General features: G+C 41.2%; 1 protein-coding gene across 4 annotated transcripts in view; it reads right to left on the minus strand.

Moving 5' to 3' along the window:
• nup54 (nucleoporin 54) overlaps nucleotides 1–15,042 on the minus strand; it is a 34,328-nt gene extending 19,286 nt beyond the window's left edge. The window contains exons 1-10 of one of the 4 annotated variants that reach the window (XM_014123250.3): nucleotides 14,921–15,004; nucleotides 8,969–9,049; nucleotides 4,420–4,506; nucleotides 3,977–4,132; nucleotides 3,508–3,728; nucleotides 3,039–3,226; nucleotides 2,553–2,749; nucleotides 2,068–2,122; nucleotides 1,872–1,965; nucleotides 1,417–1,524 (exon numbers count right to left, since the gene is read on the minus strand). In XM_014123250.3, coding sequence (XP_013978725.1) covers nucleotides 1,417–1,524; nucleotides 1,872–1,965; nucleotides 2,068–2,122; nucleotides 2,553–2,749; nucleotides 3,039–3,226; nucleotides 3,508–3,728; nucleotides 3,977–4,132; nucleotides 4,420–4,506; nucleotides 8,969–9,049; nucleotides 14,921–14,960 — 1,227 coding nt within the window. In that variant the 5' untranslated portion in view covers nucleotides 14,961–15,004. 4 annotated transcript variants of the gene reach the window in all.
• Nucleotides 15,043–15,829: the final 787 nt, after the last annotated feature.

Genomic DNA, 15,829 nt, shown 5'->3' on the forward strand with positions numbered 1-15,829 from the left:
CACACTGTCCGATTTCAAAAAGGCTTTACAACGAAAGCAAACATTAGATTATGTCAGCAGAGTACCAAGCCAGAAATAATCAGACACCCATTTTTCAAGCCAGCATATAATGTCACCAAAACCCAGAAGACAGCTAAATGCAGCACTCACCTTTGATGATCTTCATCAGATGACAACCCTAGGACATTATGTTATACAATACATGCATGTTTTGTTCAATCAAGTTCATATTTATATCAAAAACCAGCTTTTTACATTAGCATGTGACGTTCAGAACTAGCATACCCCCCGCAAACTTCCGGGGAATTCGCTAACATTTTACTAAATTACTCACGATAAACGTTCACAAAAAGCATAACAATTATTTTAAGAATTATAGATACAGACCTCCTCTATGCACTCGATATGTCCGATTTTAAAATAGCTTTTTGGTGAAAGCACATTTTGCAATATTCTAAGTACATAGCCCAGGCATCACGGGCTCGCTATTTAGACACCCGGCAAGTTTAGCACTCACCATAATCATATTTACTATTATAAAAGTTTGATTACCTTTTGTTGTCTTCGTCAGAATGCACACCCAGGACTGCTACTTCAATAACAAATGTTGGTTTGGTCCAAAATAATCCATCGTTATATCCGAATAGCGGCATTTTGTTCGTGCGTTCCAGACACTATCCGAAATAGTAAAGAAGTGTCACGCGCATGGCGCAATTCGTGACAATGAAATTCTAAATATTCCATTACCGTACTTCGAAGCATGTCAACCGCTGTTTAAAATCAATTTTTACGACACTTTTCTCGTAGAAAAGCGATAATATTCCGACAGGGAATCTCCTTTTCGGCAAACAGAGGAAAAAATCCCAAAGGCGGGGGCGGTCGGGGTTACGCGCATAAGCCCGTGTCCCTTGATCGGCCACTTGAGAAAGGCGATAATGTGTTTCAGCCTGGGGCTGGAATGACGACATTCTGTTTTTTCCCGGGCTCTGAGCGCCTATGGACGACGTGGGAAGTGTCACGTTAGAGCAGAGATCCTTAGTAAATGATAGAGATGGAAAAGAAGTTCAAGAAATGGTCAGACAGGCCACTTCCTGTAAAGGTATCTCTCAGGTTTTGACCTGCCATTTGAGTTCTGTTATACTCACAGACACCATTCAAACAGTTTTAGAAAATGTAGGGTGTTTTCTATCCATATATAATAAGTATATGCATATTCTAGTTACTGGGTAGGAGTGGTAACCAGATTAAATCGGGTATGTTTTTTATCCAGCCGTGTCAATACTGCCCCCTAGCCCTAACAGGTTAACTTCATGATATTCTGTCGGCATTCAAAATATGTTCACACCACTGTACCAACTGACAACAGCCAGATGACTTGACATTATTATTATTATTATTATTATGTATGGCACATACCTGTAGTACTCTGTGAGAGAGATCCATCAGCTTCCTCTTGTATTGAGCGATCTTAGCCACTGTTGTTGCCTGGTTCTTCTGCAGTTCACTGATGTCATTAGAGATGATCTGGTGAAAGACCACATGAAACGTGTACATAACTACATAGGAGGAACCCACCTACAGCATAAAGGAGGGTACTGAGAAGCATGTGAGGCAGTACAGGAAATCTGTAACAAAGGCCAGCATAACGCAGCTCCCCTCCTGGATTGGTTTTAGTAGCCAGATTCGTCTATCAGAGTCTCCGATGCACAGTCCTTCAAGCTGGATAAGAACCAGCAACCTAAGGTTCTTTATTCATTTTATGGTCATGCAAATTCCCTATCCCTCCACACTCTTTTATAACACTTCTAGAAGCAGGCCATATATGTGTATGGGTAAGCAGTGCAATTGTAGAGGAAAGCAGCAGAACTCACATCTACTCTGGATTGGTGCTGTTTGGTCATCTGGTCCTGAATCTTCAGTCTGCGGAGTAGTTCTTTGAAACCAACCATTGGGACGGGGATCAACCTGTAGGATTACGAATATCATCAGTTCCAAAATGATCATCTAGCTCATAAGAATTAATGATAACAAGCTTTTAATAACCTTGATTCACATTGAACAACTTACTTGTCCGCATCAGGGTTATCCACCTTTGCCTGTTCCCAAATGATGGGATCCACACCTGAAAAGAAGCAACAAAACTCTGAGTTATATACAAGTCACATTCTTAGTGCTACATGCGGACCAAATAGTCCATACGCTATTGTTTCAATAAACCCTTAAATGAAACCGAACTGAAATCCATGAAGCCACAGCTGTTGTACAATAGACATCTGGTTATCTAAAAGACATGGTCTTGTTCCCATGCTCAGACGTTGCATGCATCAACCAATGGTTGCGTGTCAGATCAGACTGTCGTCGGGCACCAGATTGCTACATGATGTGCTTAAGCTGATATGGAAAATACCTATTCAGGCACTGTATAATCGTGCATGCATCAGCAACGTCTGAGCCGGGGAACAAGACCATGCTCTCAACAAAATGACTCAGTTAACTTAGTTGTGATGGAGGTTAGAGGAGAGTATGGAGAAGACACACACCACCAAACTTACCTGCTGGTGCATTCGCCAGCAGCTGTTTGAGCTGTGCTGGTGAGAGCTCAGTGCGTGTAACAGACATGAAAACTGCTAGCTGTGTGAGCTGGGCCTTGGTGTTAGCCTGCTCTACATAGTTGTACAGTGTTGTAGCTGGGATCCTCTTAGATGTGCCGTTAGGAGAACGCTCCACCACATAGATCACCACCTCCGTCCTAGAAAGAGAGAAAGACAGGCATTCAGTGTTACACGATCCACTTAGAGGGCTTCTAAATGTTCACCAATTTGAAAAACAAGAAAATGGCAGCCCTGCCACTCGGTTTGCTATTAAAGTGAGTATTGGGGCTGGAGAAATGTAACCCCTGTTAATTGGTTCATAGACTGAACAATGGATGCAAGGACTGACAGATCATGAGGTCAACGTGATAGACAACCATACTACATACAGTATATTCTCTGTTGTGTACCCATAGACTGTGTCGGGTAGTGTCTACCAGTACTCACTGGTCATCAGGCAGGGCTTTGACTCCCTCTACGTTGACGGTGAGAGTCTGGTTCCCTCCCAGCACCTTGTGTAGAGACTCAACCAGCTGCTGCTGTTGGCTACGGACATCAGCCTCCTTCTTATTGAAGGCCAGGACAACCAGACCATCCTCATCCTTACTGCCTGGGATACAGCTGTAGCCCACCGCCTTGCAGACACAAACAGATATGATAAACTTGCAGTTTCTAGATAGAACTTTGGTGGTCTCTCTTATGCCGACATATTTGTGACAGTTAATTGAACTCCAAAGCACTGGTCTACACCACTGCAGTTACCTGAAGACGGTAAAAAGAAAGGAATAGTACAACAAACCTCGTCAACACGTGAAAACTAGTTTAAGATTAAACGGCAATTTATTATTATATTTATTAAAATAACAAAACACTTAATGTCAAAATATGCCCGAAAAATGGTGATACGAGACATTACCTTGAACCTGCAGAAAGGGTTCTCCTGTGTGAAGTCTACAGGTGGGAGTTGGTTGTTGAAGTAGCCCTTGCCTGTTCCCCAGAAGGCCTGGAGCTGATTCCACTTGGCCAAGATGGCATCTCTCTCGTCCCCAAGCAGGGTGGGGGCAGACAGGGCATTTGCTGTGTGGACGAGCTGATTAGACTGGGCCGGGGCCTGGGCCTGCTGCCCAAAAAAGCTTCCTATATAGCACAACACAAAAGAAAAAAAACGTAGTTATCCTAGCAAAACATAACTTGTTTGGTTTGCATACACCAGGGGTCAATCACAATAGTCTTTCCTTAATTCCTCCTTGCGTTCTCTCCTCGTCTCCGTCTCAAATCGTTGGATCTTCTGTTCCCTCTAAGGTTAAGGAAGCGAGAAGAGGACCCTAGGAATTGAGGAAGGACTTTTGAGATTCACCCCTGCTCTTAGCCAGAGGAACACTTACCTTGCTGTTGCTGCTGTGGCTGGATATTGAAGCCACCAAATCCACCTCCTAGAGTTGTCCCCAGACCTGTTCCAAACCCAGCTGCAGCAGTAGTGCCAGTGCCCAGCCCAGAGGAGAACCCAAATCCCTTATTCTGGGTATTACCAAACAGTCCTCCTGGAAGGAGAAATAATTATATCAATAAAACCATTAAATGGAAAATAAGGATTTGTTGAGTATTTTGCCTTAGAATCTTAGGTTAGGGTTATAGTTGGTTGGTAATCTGAGAATGGAATGCTAGTATCGGGAGAGGCTATGGCAAGGAGATAACATGTTATTGTAGAGTGCACCATCTAGTAGTTGCCATGCAGAATAGCAGGAGCAAGCAGTGGGACAAGGCCATTCCTGCCCTGGCTCTCTCCGTCTGTACCCAGCCCTGCCCCAGCGAGTTCCATAGTCCTGACCTGTTGTGCTTGCAGGAGCGGCGAAGCTGAAAGTTGACCCAGGTGCAGCAGCGGATGTAGTGGTTGTCCCAAAACCCCCAAAAGCACCTGAGCAAGACAAACCAGACCATCAGAGAGAGGTAAGAGAGCATGGATGAATGGATGGATAATAGAAAGAAAGGTGAGAGGGAGGGCGTAGAGATTAGGGTTGCAAAGGGTCGGGAACTTTCCGGAAATTTTCATGGGAAGTTAAGCCCAGTAATGTTGCTTAAATTCATCAAAAAAGTTAGGTTATAACAGTGAACCTTTTTTGTGGAATACACATCAGGCAATTCTAGGTCTTGTGGCATATTTTGGTTTAACTATCCCCAATTCAATGGAATTGCAACCCTCTGCATGCACAGTGCATTCTTCCATCACATGTACAGCTGATTCTCAAGATATTGCACACTAATGAGATACTATTGAGCTAACACTACTACACTGTCTGAGCCAAGGACTACATACTTTCTGGTAAGTTTTGATTACAATACTGGGTGGGGTGAATATATTTTATGACATTATTTCTTGTTAACTAGTAAATAGTAACCTACAGCAACGTGTGTTTAAATCATTTCGAACTTGTTAACAATTTCTGCTAGTTAGTTTTTGCTACCATGTGGGTTTTAGCTTTCTTGAGCCTGCTAACTAGGTGTTAATTCACCGGTTTCCATACGTTTCATTTTAAAACATTTATCTTACAAAGGAGTTGTTTAATCAAACTGCTTAACTATTTATCTGTACATGGAATTGTGTGTGTGTGTATATATATATATATATTTTTTTTTTAAATCTAATCTTTACAGGAAAATGCCACAGGCACTATCTGATGTGTGGAGATATTTCACTGCAACTAATGTAGAAGGAAAAGCTGAGTACCTTTGCAAATACTGTGCCAAATTATATGTGAATAATGCAACAAAGATACAGAATCATCTGGCCAAGTGCATAAAGTTCCCTCAGCGCTCACAACAAGCAACCTCTGACAAAACTCCCTCTACTCGACGTGAAAATGATGAATCAGACACCTTATCGATAGCAACAGCTAATGGTCCTCCTGGAATCAGAAGTGTTTTTGACTCAATGGAGGAACGTAGTCAGATAAATGCTGATGAATGTCTTGCTCGAGTTGTGTATGCAACTGGTTCACCTCTGATGCTCACAGGCCATGTGTATTGGAAGAGATTTCTGAATGTTCTTCGCCCAGCATACACCCCTCCAACCAAACATGCTTTATCTACTAATTTGCTGGATGCAGAGCTCAACAGAGTTCAAGTGATAGTCAAGCAAATCATAGAGAAAGCAGACTGTATTGCAATCATCTCTGATGGGTGGTCGAATGTTCAAGGAATAATTAACTACGTCATCTCCACCCCTCAACCAGTATTCTACAAGAGCACAGACAAGAACCATAACAGACACACTCGTCTCTACATTGCAGATGAGCTGAAGGCAGTCGTCAATGACCTTGGCCCACAGAAGGTATTTGCACTGGTGACAGAAAATGCTGCGAACATGACGGGCTGCGTGGTCTAAAGTGGACGAGTCCTACCCTCACATCACACCCATTGGCTGTGCTGCTCATGCATTGAATCTGCTCCTCAAAGACACCATGGCACTGAAAACAATGGATAAACTCTACAAGAGAGCCAAGGAAATGGTTAGGTATGTGAAGGATCATGAAGTTATAGCAGCAATCTACCTCACCAAGCAAAGTGAGAAGAATAAGCTGTTGGGGTGGTGTTGTCATCATGTTTGACAGTCTCCTGGAGGGGAAGAAGTCTCCAAGAAATGGCCATATCACAAGTCTGCCAATATGGACAGCCCCATCAAGAGGATCCTCCTAGATTATGTATTTTGGGAGAGAGTGGTAAGTAGCCTGAAACATAGCAGTAGCCATTGCACGGATTGAGGGAGACAATGCCATCCTGTCTGATGTTCAGACTCTGCTTGCAGATGTAAGAGAAGAAATCCGTACTGCCCTGCCCACTTCACTGTTGCTCCAAGCAGAGGAAACTGCAGTTTTGAAATACATCAAATTGTGAAGACTTCTGCCTGAAACCAATACATGCCGCAGTGTACATGTTGGACCTCAAATATGCTGGCAAGAGCATACTGTCTGGTGCAGAGATTAACAAGGCCTATGCCACCTGGTGGAAGGGACTTTGTGGATCTGAGGCTCTTTCCCCTGTTGCCTCCATCATCCTCCAAATCCCACCAACATCAGCCACCTCAGAGCGCAACTGGTCCTTGTTTGGGAACACACACACCAAAGCACGCAACAGACTGACCAATACAACGATTGAAAAATTGGTGGTAAATTTTGAGGCTTTTTGAGCTTGACAATGAGCCATCCTCAACAAGGTTGGAAAGTAACAGTGAAGATGAGGCCTCAGGGTCTGATGTTCAAAAGGTTGACATTGAGGTCCAGGGAGAAGACATGGAAGCCTGAGAGGAAGACAACCAAAGCTTTAGTTTCTAGACTATCATTTTACAGATGTATGTTGAAAACGTTTTGGGAGATGCAATGGATCATTGGGGATCATTCAAAATTCCCTTTTGTTGTTCAGTGAAATCGTCCCATGTTTAGAGTCAACTCATTTAATTAAAGTTCAACTTGTAACTAAATTGTTTTTTTTATTTTTATTGGAAGGATTGAATCATTTGCAATTATGTCTACTTATGATAAGGTAAAAGGTTTATATGTTAAATATATCCAATGCAAAAAACATCTACATTTAAATCGAATTAATATTAATTTTAATATATTCCCATTAATTCCCACCTCCAAATATTCCCCAAAATGTGCAACCCTAAAAGAGCTCAATTGATTTCTCTAAGGGAGAGGGTCCCTAATGCTTTTTTAGAGTGGAGAGGATAAATACTCTTGAGAAATAACACAGAACATGTCATGTCCCTGCCAGGCAAACAGTGGCCTAACAGATTCAGGAAAATGCGATAAGAAACACAACATATTCCACAAAAATAATCTAGCACAGCCTTTCCCAACTCCGTAATCAGAGCCCACCAGTTTGACACAGGGACTGTGCTGACAAAGGCTGTTGTAGTGGATAGCGGATGTATCCAAAACAGGCAACATGCAAAACATCTTTAGATGAGCATTTAACATATGCATAGGGTGAGATGGAGATATACAAAAACACCACACCAAAATAATACACAGTCGTGTAGGGAGAAATGGAGGACAAATGTGTGCTGTGCATACTAGACGGATTGACTGATAGATTAATAATAATACTTTTTTTTAAAAGGCATCTACCTGCGCTAGCCAGGCTATTACCAAAATTGAACACAGTGGCTGCTGTGGTAGCTGCACCAAAGCCCCCAACATTAAAGCTGATTGCAGCCGCGTTGGGAGTTGCTGCATTTAATCCAAACCCCCCAGAACTAAACCCACCAGACGTGGTGCTCCCGGCTCCCAGCCCCCCAAATCCTGTTGCCAGCAGGCAGGCAGGCAGGCAGGCAGCGAGAGAGAGAGAGAGAGAGAGAGAGGTGCAGAGGAGGGTTAATGTGGAGAAGAGCACCGCGACAGTCCCACAGTGGGATAAAGCTTCAAAGACATTGCATGTACAAGAGCACGCCCGGTAGCGTCATAACAGACGAGCCCCAACAGTGATGTTTTCAGTTGAAGGAATTACTAAGCAGAGGAGATGCAAATGAAACTAATTATCATCCACAAAACCTCAACTTCCTGCTCTGTTAGTCAGTCAGTTAATTAATAAGATACTAGTATTATGCTGAATACACTGGTGTAGTTGGATGGTTATTTAGTAGTAAGCACATTTCACACTTATGTGGTATGCTGGTAGCCTGGGTGCCAGTCTGTTTCTACTCTCTTGCCAACTCCTTATAGTTTCGGAAATCCCAGACCTAGGGAAGCAACAGCACTAGGTCTGGGAAACATGATGGATTCTCTTGGCAACTTCGAAAAAGAAAAGATCCTGGGGAGTTCTCTTCAAACAGACAACTCTCCCAACAAATCACGAGTTTGGGTAGGCAAGGCTTAAAATATAGGCAGGAATTGTGCTCATGAAAAACTTACCATAGGCAGACATGCCAGAACGTCGCGATTCTATACCTAAGTTTGCAGGCAAAACCTTTGCAGTGAAGGTAGTTGAGGCAAACTAGTAAAAAGCACTCATTTACAATAACCTCTATGATCTTCATCTTGCTAGCTACTATTGTGTGTCCAGGAGACGTTTACGCTAGGGCAACAAGCAGATAAAGCAGTTATGAAAGCCGAATGTCCCAACTCTGCTCTTTCCTCTACTCTAAACTGACATTGTATATGTACAGACATGTTAAGCTGGAAGGCAACCAGTCTGTCTAAAAAGACTTAACTCTTTATGTAATTGTCATTCCAAACATCATCATGCTATGTTTGGTTTGCCAATGGAGTAAGCAAGAGAACAAACAGAGCTGGTAAAAGGCTAGTTGGCTGGTTATTTAGCCAAGTCGGCGTAACTGTGTCAAACACTGATGTAGTGGAAAGTGAGTGTCCCAGTCTTACCTGTGGTGGTGGTGCCAAAGCCGCCGAAGCCAGCCGGGGCCGCAGCAGTGGTGGTGGTCCCGAAACCAGGGCCTGCAAGACCTGCTAAAGCCAGGAAGAAAATTATGTAAGTCTTGGGGAAGAACCACAACAAACTCATCAGGGAGAGGAGAGAAAGAGCAGGATGAGACAGTGCAGTTTAAAATGCCCCTTCACCTCCATGAATCAGTGAAAGTCTGTGGGGCCAGGGCCATTGCAATGTACTTACTGCTGCTGAGTCCGAATATTTCAGTCATCCTTTGCCAGAATTCTGTTCCCTTTCACCAACCATGTATTCACAGAGCCCCAATCAAAGATGCAAGACAGTCCCCAGGGCCTAAACAGTGGTATTAGAATACTGCCAGTGAACCTTGTCTCATCATTCTTTCCAACTAGACGAGGGAAATTATTTCTCATGCTCCACCACATTTCTCAAGGTCCTGTTCATGTTTAATCATCAAGTCTTTTGTGGGGTGCTGGCAGAGTGATCTGCTTTATTTGCAATCATAAAAGTCCTTAATAGCTAGACTACAAACAGTAGATCTTTGTTGAATAAAGCAACCTCATTTATTCAGCATAGGAAATTGCAGCATAAGCATTCTATTGCTCCTACGGACTGTGCTGAATTTGGTTGAGCTACTGTTTACTCAGCCTGGGATTATTTGAGAAACCTCTACACCGGTCTACATTCTCAAGCAAGTAGCCTAGCTAGTTAGCAGATTACGTTTATTATTCTGAGTGATGAGAATGCATTTTGGTGAATGGGGAAGCTGCTGTGCCTTGAAAATGAATAGAGATATTTAAAATCTGAACCAAATTAACCAAATTAAAATCTGTTAGTGTCTTGACCAACAACAAAATATGTAGTCAGACAGTGGAATGTTATGAGGATGGATGAAGTGGATGAGAAGTAGATAAAGTTGATGCCGCCATGGGCAACTGCATCCCTGAGTTAACTTCTTATGGGCATGCTAGCGTCCCACCTCAACAGCATCCGGTGAAATTGCAGAGCGCGAAATTCAAAATACATAAATACTCATAATAAACATTCATAAAACATTCAAGTGTTATTCATTGGCTTAAAGATGAACTTCTTGTTAATCCAGCTGCTGTGTCAGATTTCAAAAAGGCTATGGCTTCCACTAGATGTCAACAGTCTAGACATTTTTTCAGGCTTTTAATGTTGTCATTCTTACTCATTTTTCAGAATAAAAGCCTGAAAAAAATGTCTAGACTGTTGACATCTAGTGGAAGCCATAGGAACTGCAATCTAGGTCCCATCCATTTATACGGTGGATAGGCTTTCAATGGAAAAAACACTCAATTCAAAAGAATGCCACTTCCTGGATGGATTTTCCTCAGGTTTTCGCCTGCCATATCAGTTCTGTTATACTCACAGACATTATTTTAACAGTTTTGGAAACTTGAGTGTTTTATATCCAATACTACCATGCATATGCATATCCTAGCTTCTGGGCCTGAGTAACAGGCAGTTTACATTGGGCACCTCATTCATCCAAAATTCAAAATACTGCCCCCTACCCAAGAGATGTTAAAAGACAACCTACAGAACAGGCTGCTACATTTTGGAATGTTGCATTTTGATACGGAGGGTCACAATAGTTTTTCAACTGATTGCCTATCTAATACACAGTGTCTGTGGGGTCATATTGCACCCTAAGGCTTCCACTAGATGTCAACAGTCTTTAGAACGTTGTTTCATGCTTCTACTGTGAATGGGGAGAGAATAAGAGCATATGGAGTCAGATGACTGAGAAAATGACATGAGCTCAATTGCGCGCACTCCCAAGAGAGTTAGGTGTGTTTCTTTTCATTTCTGAAGACAAAGGAATCGTCCGGTTGGAATATTATGGAAGATTTGATAAAAACATCCTAAAGATTGATTATATACATAGTTTGACATGTTTCTACGAACTGTAATAACTTTTTTGACTGTCTGAACTTACTGCGCGAGCACAGTGCACTCATAATAAACATTCATAAAACATTCAAGTGTTATTCATCGGCTTAAAGATGAACTTCTTGTTAATCCAGCTGCTGTGTCAGATTTCAAAAAGGCTATGGCTTCCATTAGATGTCAACAGTCTAGACATTTTACATTTTACTGCGCGAGCACAGTGCATTTGGATTACTCGACTGAACGCGCAAACAAAAAGGAGATATTTCGACATAAATATGGACGTTATCGAAACAAAACAAACATTTATTGTGGAACTGGGATTCCTGGGAGTGCATTCCAATGAAGATCAAAGGTAAGTGAATATTTAAAATGTTATTTGTGACTTCTGTTGACTCCAAAATGGCGGGTATCTGTTAGAGGTTGACTGATTATGATTTTTCAACGCCGACACCGATTATTTGGAGGACCCAAAAAAAGCCGCTGCCGATTATTGGAGGACCAAAAACCCTGATACCGATTAATCGGACGATTTTTTTTTTGGGGGGGGGGGGGGGGGGGTTTAAACAGCTGTTGACATGCTTCGAAGTACGGTAATGAAATATTTAGAAATCTTTTGTCACGAAATGCGCCGTGCGCACGACCGTTATTTACCATTGGGATAGTGTCTAGAACGCACGAACAAAACGTCGCTGTTGGAACATAACTATGGATTATTTTGGACCAAACCTACATTTGTTATTGAAGTAGAAGTCCTGGGAGTGCATTCTGACAAAGAACAGGAAAGGTAATCAAATGTTTCTAATACTAAATGTGATTTTGGTGAAGGCTAAACTTGGTGGGTTTCTAAATAGCTAGCCCTGTGATGCCGGGCTATCTACTCAGAATATTGCAAAATGTGCTTCATCCGAAAAGCTATTTTAAAATCGGACATATCGAGTGCATAGAGGAGTAATGTATCTATAATTCTTAAAATAATTGTTATGCTTTTTGTGAACGTTTATCGTGAGCTGGTTTTTGATATAAATATGAACTTGATTGAACAAAACATGCATGTATTGTATAACATAATGTCCTAGGTGTGTCATCTGATGAAGATCATCAAAGGTTAGTGCTGCATTTAGCTGTCTTCTGGGTTTTTGTGACATTATATGCTAGCTTGAAAAATGGGTGTCTGATTATTTCTGGCTGGGTACTCTGCTGACATAATCTAATGTTTTGCTTTCGTTGTAAAGCCTTTTTGAAAGGGGACAGTGTGGTTAGATTAACGAGAGTCTTGTCTTTAAATAGCTGTAAAATAGTCATATGTTTGAGAAATTGAAGTAATAGGATTATTAAGGTTTTGAAAATCGCGCCACAGGCTTCAACTGGCTGTTACGTAGGTGGGACGAATTCGTCCCGCCTAGCCCAGAGAGGTTAATATTGCCTGCTAACATGAATTTATTTTAACTAGGGAAAATGTGTCACTTCTCTTGCAAACAGAGTCAGGGTATATGCAGCAGTTTGGGCCGCCTGGCTCGTTGCGAACTGTGAAGACTATTTCTTCCTAACAAAGACAGCCGACTTCGCCAAACGGGGGATGATTTAACAAAAGCGCATTTGCGAAAAAAAGCACAATCGTTGCACGACTGTACATAACCATAAACATCAATGCCTTTCTTAAAATCAATACACAGAAGTATATATTTTTTAACCTGCATATTTAGCTAAAACAAATCCAGGTTAGCAGGCAATATTAACCAGGTGAAATTGTGTCATTTTGCATTCATTGCACGCAGAGTCAGGGTATATGCAACTGTTTGGGCCGCCTGGCTCGTTGCAAACTAATTTGCCAGAATTTTACGTAATTATGACATAACATTGAAGGTTGTGCAATGTAACAGGAATATTTAGACTTAGGGATGCCACCCGTTAGATAAAATAAGGAACGGTTCCGTATTTCACTGACAGGAAAAACGTTTTGTTTTAGAGATGATAGTTTCCGGATTCGACCATATTAATGACCTAAGGCTCGTGTTTCTGTGTGTTATGTTATAATTAAGTCTATGATTTGATAGAGCAGTCTGACTGAGCGATGGTAGGCACCAGCAGGCTCGTAAGCATTCATTCATACAGTACTTTTGTGCGTTTTGCCAGCAGCCCTTCGCAATGCATTGCGCTGTTTATGACTTCAAGCCTGTCAACTCCCAAGATCAGGATGGTGTAACCGATGTGAAATGGCTAGCTAGTTAGCGGGTGCGCGCTAATAGCGTTTCAAACGTCACTCGCTCTGAGACTTGGAGTAGTTGTTTCCCTTGCTCTACATGGGTAACGCCGCTTCGAGGGTGGCTGTTGTCGATGTGTTCCTGGTTTGAGCCCAGGTAGGAGCGAGGAGAGGGACGGAAGCTATACTGTTACACTGGCAATACTAAAGTGCCTTTAAGAACATCCAATAGTCAAAGGTATATGAAATATAAATCGTATAGAGAGAAATAGTCCTATAATTCCTATAATAACTACAACCTAAAACTTCTTACCTGGGAATATTGAAGACTCATGTTAAAAGGAACCACTAGCTTTCATATGTTCTCATGTTCTGAGCAAGGAACTTAAACGTTAGCTCTTTTACATGGCACATATTGCAATTTTACTTTCTTCTCCAACACTTTGTTTTTGCATTATTTAAACCCAATTGAACATGTTTCATTATTTGAGGCTAAATTGATTTTATTGATGTATTATATTAAGTTAAAATAAAAGTGTGCATTCAGTATTGTAGTAATTGTCATTATTACACACACACATATATACATATATATATATAAAAATCTGCCAATTAATCGGTATCAGGGTTTTTGGTCATCCAATAATCGGTATCGGAATAAATCATAATCGGTTCGACCTCTAGTGAATACTCATCATAGGAATGAAACACCCTGGATATAAAACGTGTTTTTAACGCTTATTTAATAGCGAGGGACACAATCAACCCGAGAGATGATGAAATGCCTCTGACGTAAAAAAAATTAAAAAAAAAAAAATATATATATATATATATATATATATATATATATATATATATATATATATATATATATATATATATATATACACACAAAATATGAAGAAGCGTGAATCCAAATATTTTACAGGTAGGGATCTTTCGGCAACTAGCCATCTAACATTAATAGTCAGTCAACATGTTAATTTAAAATGGTCATTTAAATGGCTAGTTGGGGGACAAATATAAATTATTGGTGCAAAATTAGTACAAAACCAAAGATATTGATACGTTTTATGCAATTGATCTTGTGTCATTGTGTTGACTATACACTTTTAAACTAACATCACCAATCTGAGGGAAAAATGTTGTGTAATTCCCGCCAATTTGATGTGGTCAAAACGTCAATTTGTGTAATGTAACAACACAATAATAACATCATGGAAAGAAGCATATGGTAAAATAATTCAATATCCTAATTTAGGATAATAGTAAATTAAGCAAACTCAGATGTTATCACGTTGCTATATTCCTCTCTAGTTTAACCAGTTAGAGACTCTTTTTTTTAAAGTGTCCAAAGTTCAATTTAACCAGGCGATCTAAACTAGAGCGTCTGTGCGGAAGGATCAATGTTTGACGTCCCTACACTTGCTCGTCCGCAACATAAGGGATTCAACAGAATGTTGCTGACTAGGTAGCTAGTGTAGTTAGCTAGCTTCGCTAGTTAACTATATTAGAAAGCTTACAACTGGCAGTTTAAATAGCAAGCTGACTTAAATCGATGATTCTCCATTTATGTGAGAGTAGTTAATATAAGCTGACTAGCTAGCTAGTGTATGAACATTCTAGTAAGCTAGTTAGCTACTTCGTTAGCTAACGCTAACTGTCTTGACCTGTAGTCAAGGCCGCCTTTCTTACTTTTGTGGTTTCATTAGCTGTGGAGTACGTAAATGAAATCATAGCCATCCGTCCACCACAATCTCTACTGTTGGTAGTAATATAAAGTGCTTTCTAATCGATGGAAATATCTCCTTACTTGCGGGGTTAGTGGCAGCGCCGCCAAAGTTGAACGCCATGATTACTCCTGTTCACAGCAAATTGAGTCCGTGCAGGAAGTGTCGTTTGATTGTATAGTTCCGCGAAATAAATTCTTCTTCTTCTTTGATGAGGTTTAATGGTGGTTGGCATCTAATAAATGTTGCATTACCGCCATCTACTAGACTGGAGTTTAACTCCTTTATGATTTTGCTTTAAAAAAATCTAACAAATAAACAAATACCCTACTATCTAACACTACACTCACAAAAAAACCCAGCATACTCCAAAAAAACCCAGCATAGGCCAACAGCCTGAAAGGATGGGACACCACCACTTAACACACCCTGTAACTCTTCTGAAGTTAAGTCTCGCACACCCAAATACCTCTCTGCATCTGTCACCACAACCTCAATTTTCTGCGACTTACATTCCATCCCTGCAGTACAGCACATAACCATTGCTATAAATGCTAACTGAAACATGTATCATTTCATTTTTATTTTAGCAGACACTCTTATCCAGAGCGACTTACAGTAGTGAATGCATAAATTTCATACAATTTCATACATTTTATTTCTGTGCTGGCCCCCCGTGGGAATCGAACCCACAACCCTGGCGTTGCAAACACCATGCTCTACCAACTGAGCTACAGTATCACTTGTTGGTTTATCCATCTGTATTGGTACAGATCTACTACTCACACCACTCCTCTCAGGATCCTTGACCCTTCTTCCCCTACTTTCTTCACTGCCTCAGCATATGACAACCTCTGCACTACTATAACCCTGGAAACCTTAACCTGCCTCTCTCGCATGGGACATTTCTGATCCCCAGCCCCATGGGCACCACTACAATTAACATATACCACTATTTTCCCCAATGCTACACATTCCTTTGTCTCATGCCC

The sequence above is a fragment of the Salmo salar genome, chromosome 01 (genome assembly GCF_965601325.2).
Source record: "Salmo salar chromosome 01, fSalSal1, whole genome shotgun sequence".
NCBI lineage: Eukaryota > Metazoa > Chordata > Actinopteri > Salmoniformes > Salmonidae > Salmo > Salmo salar.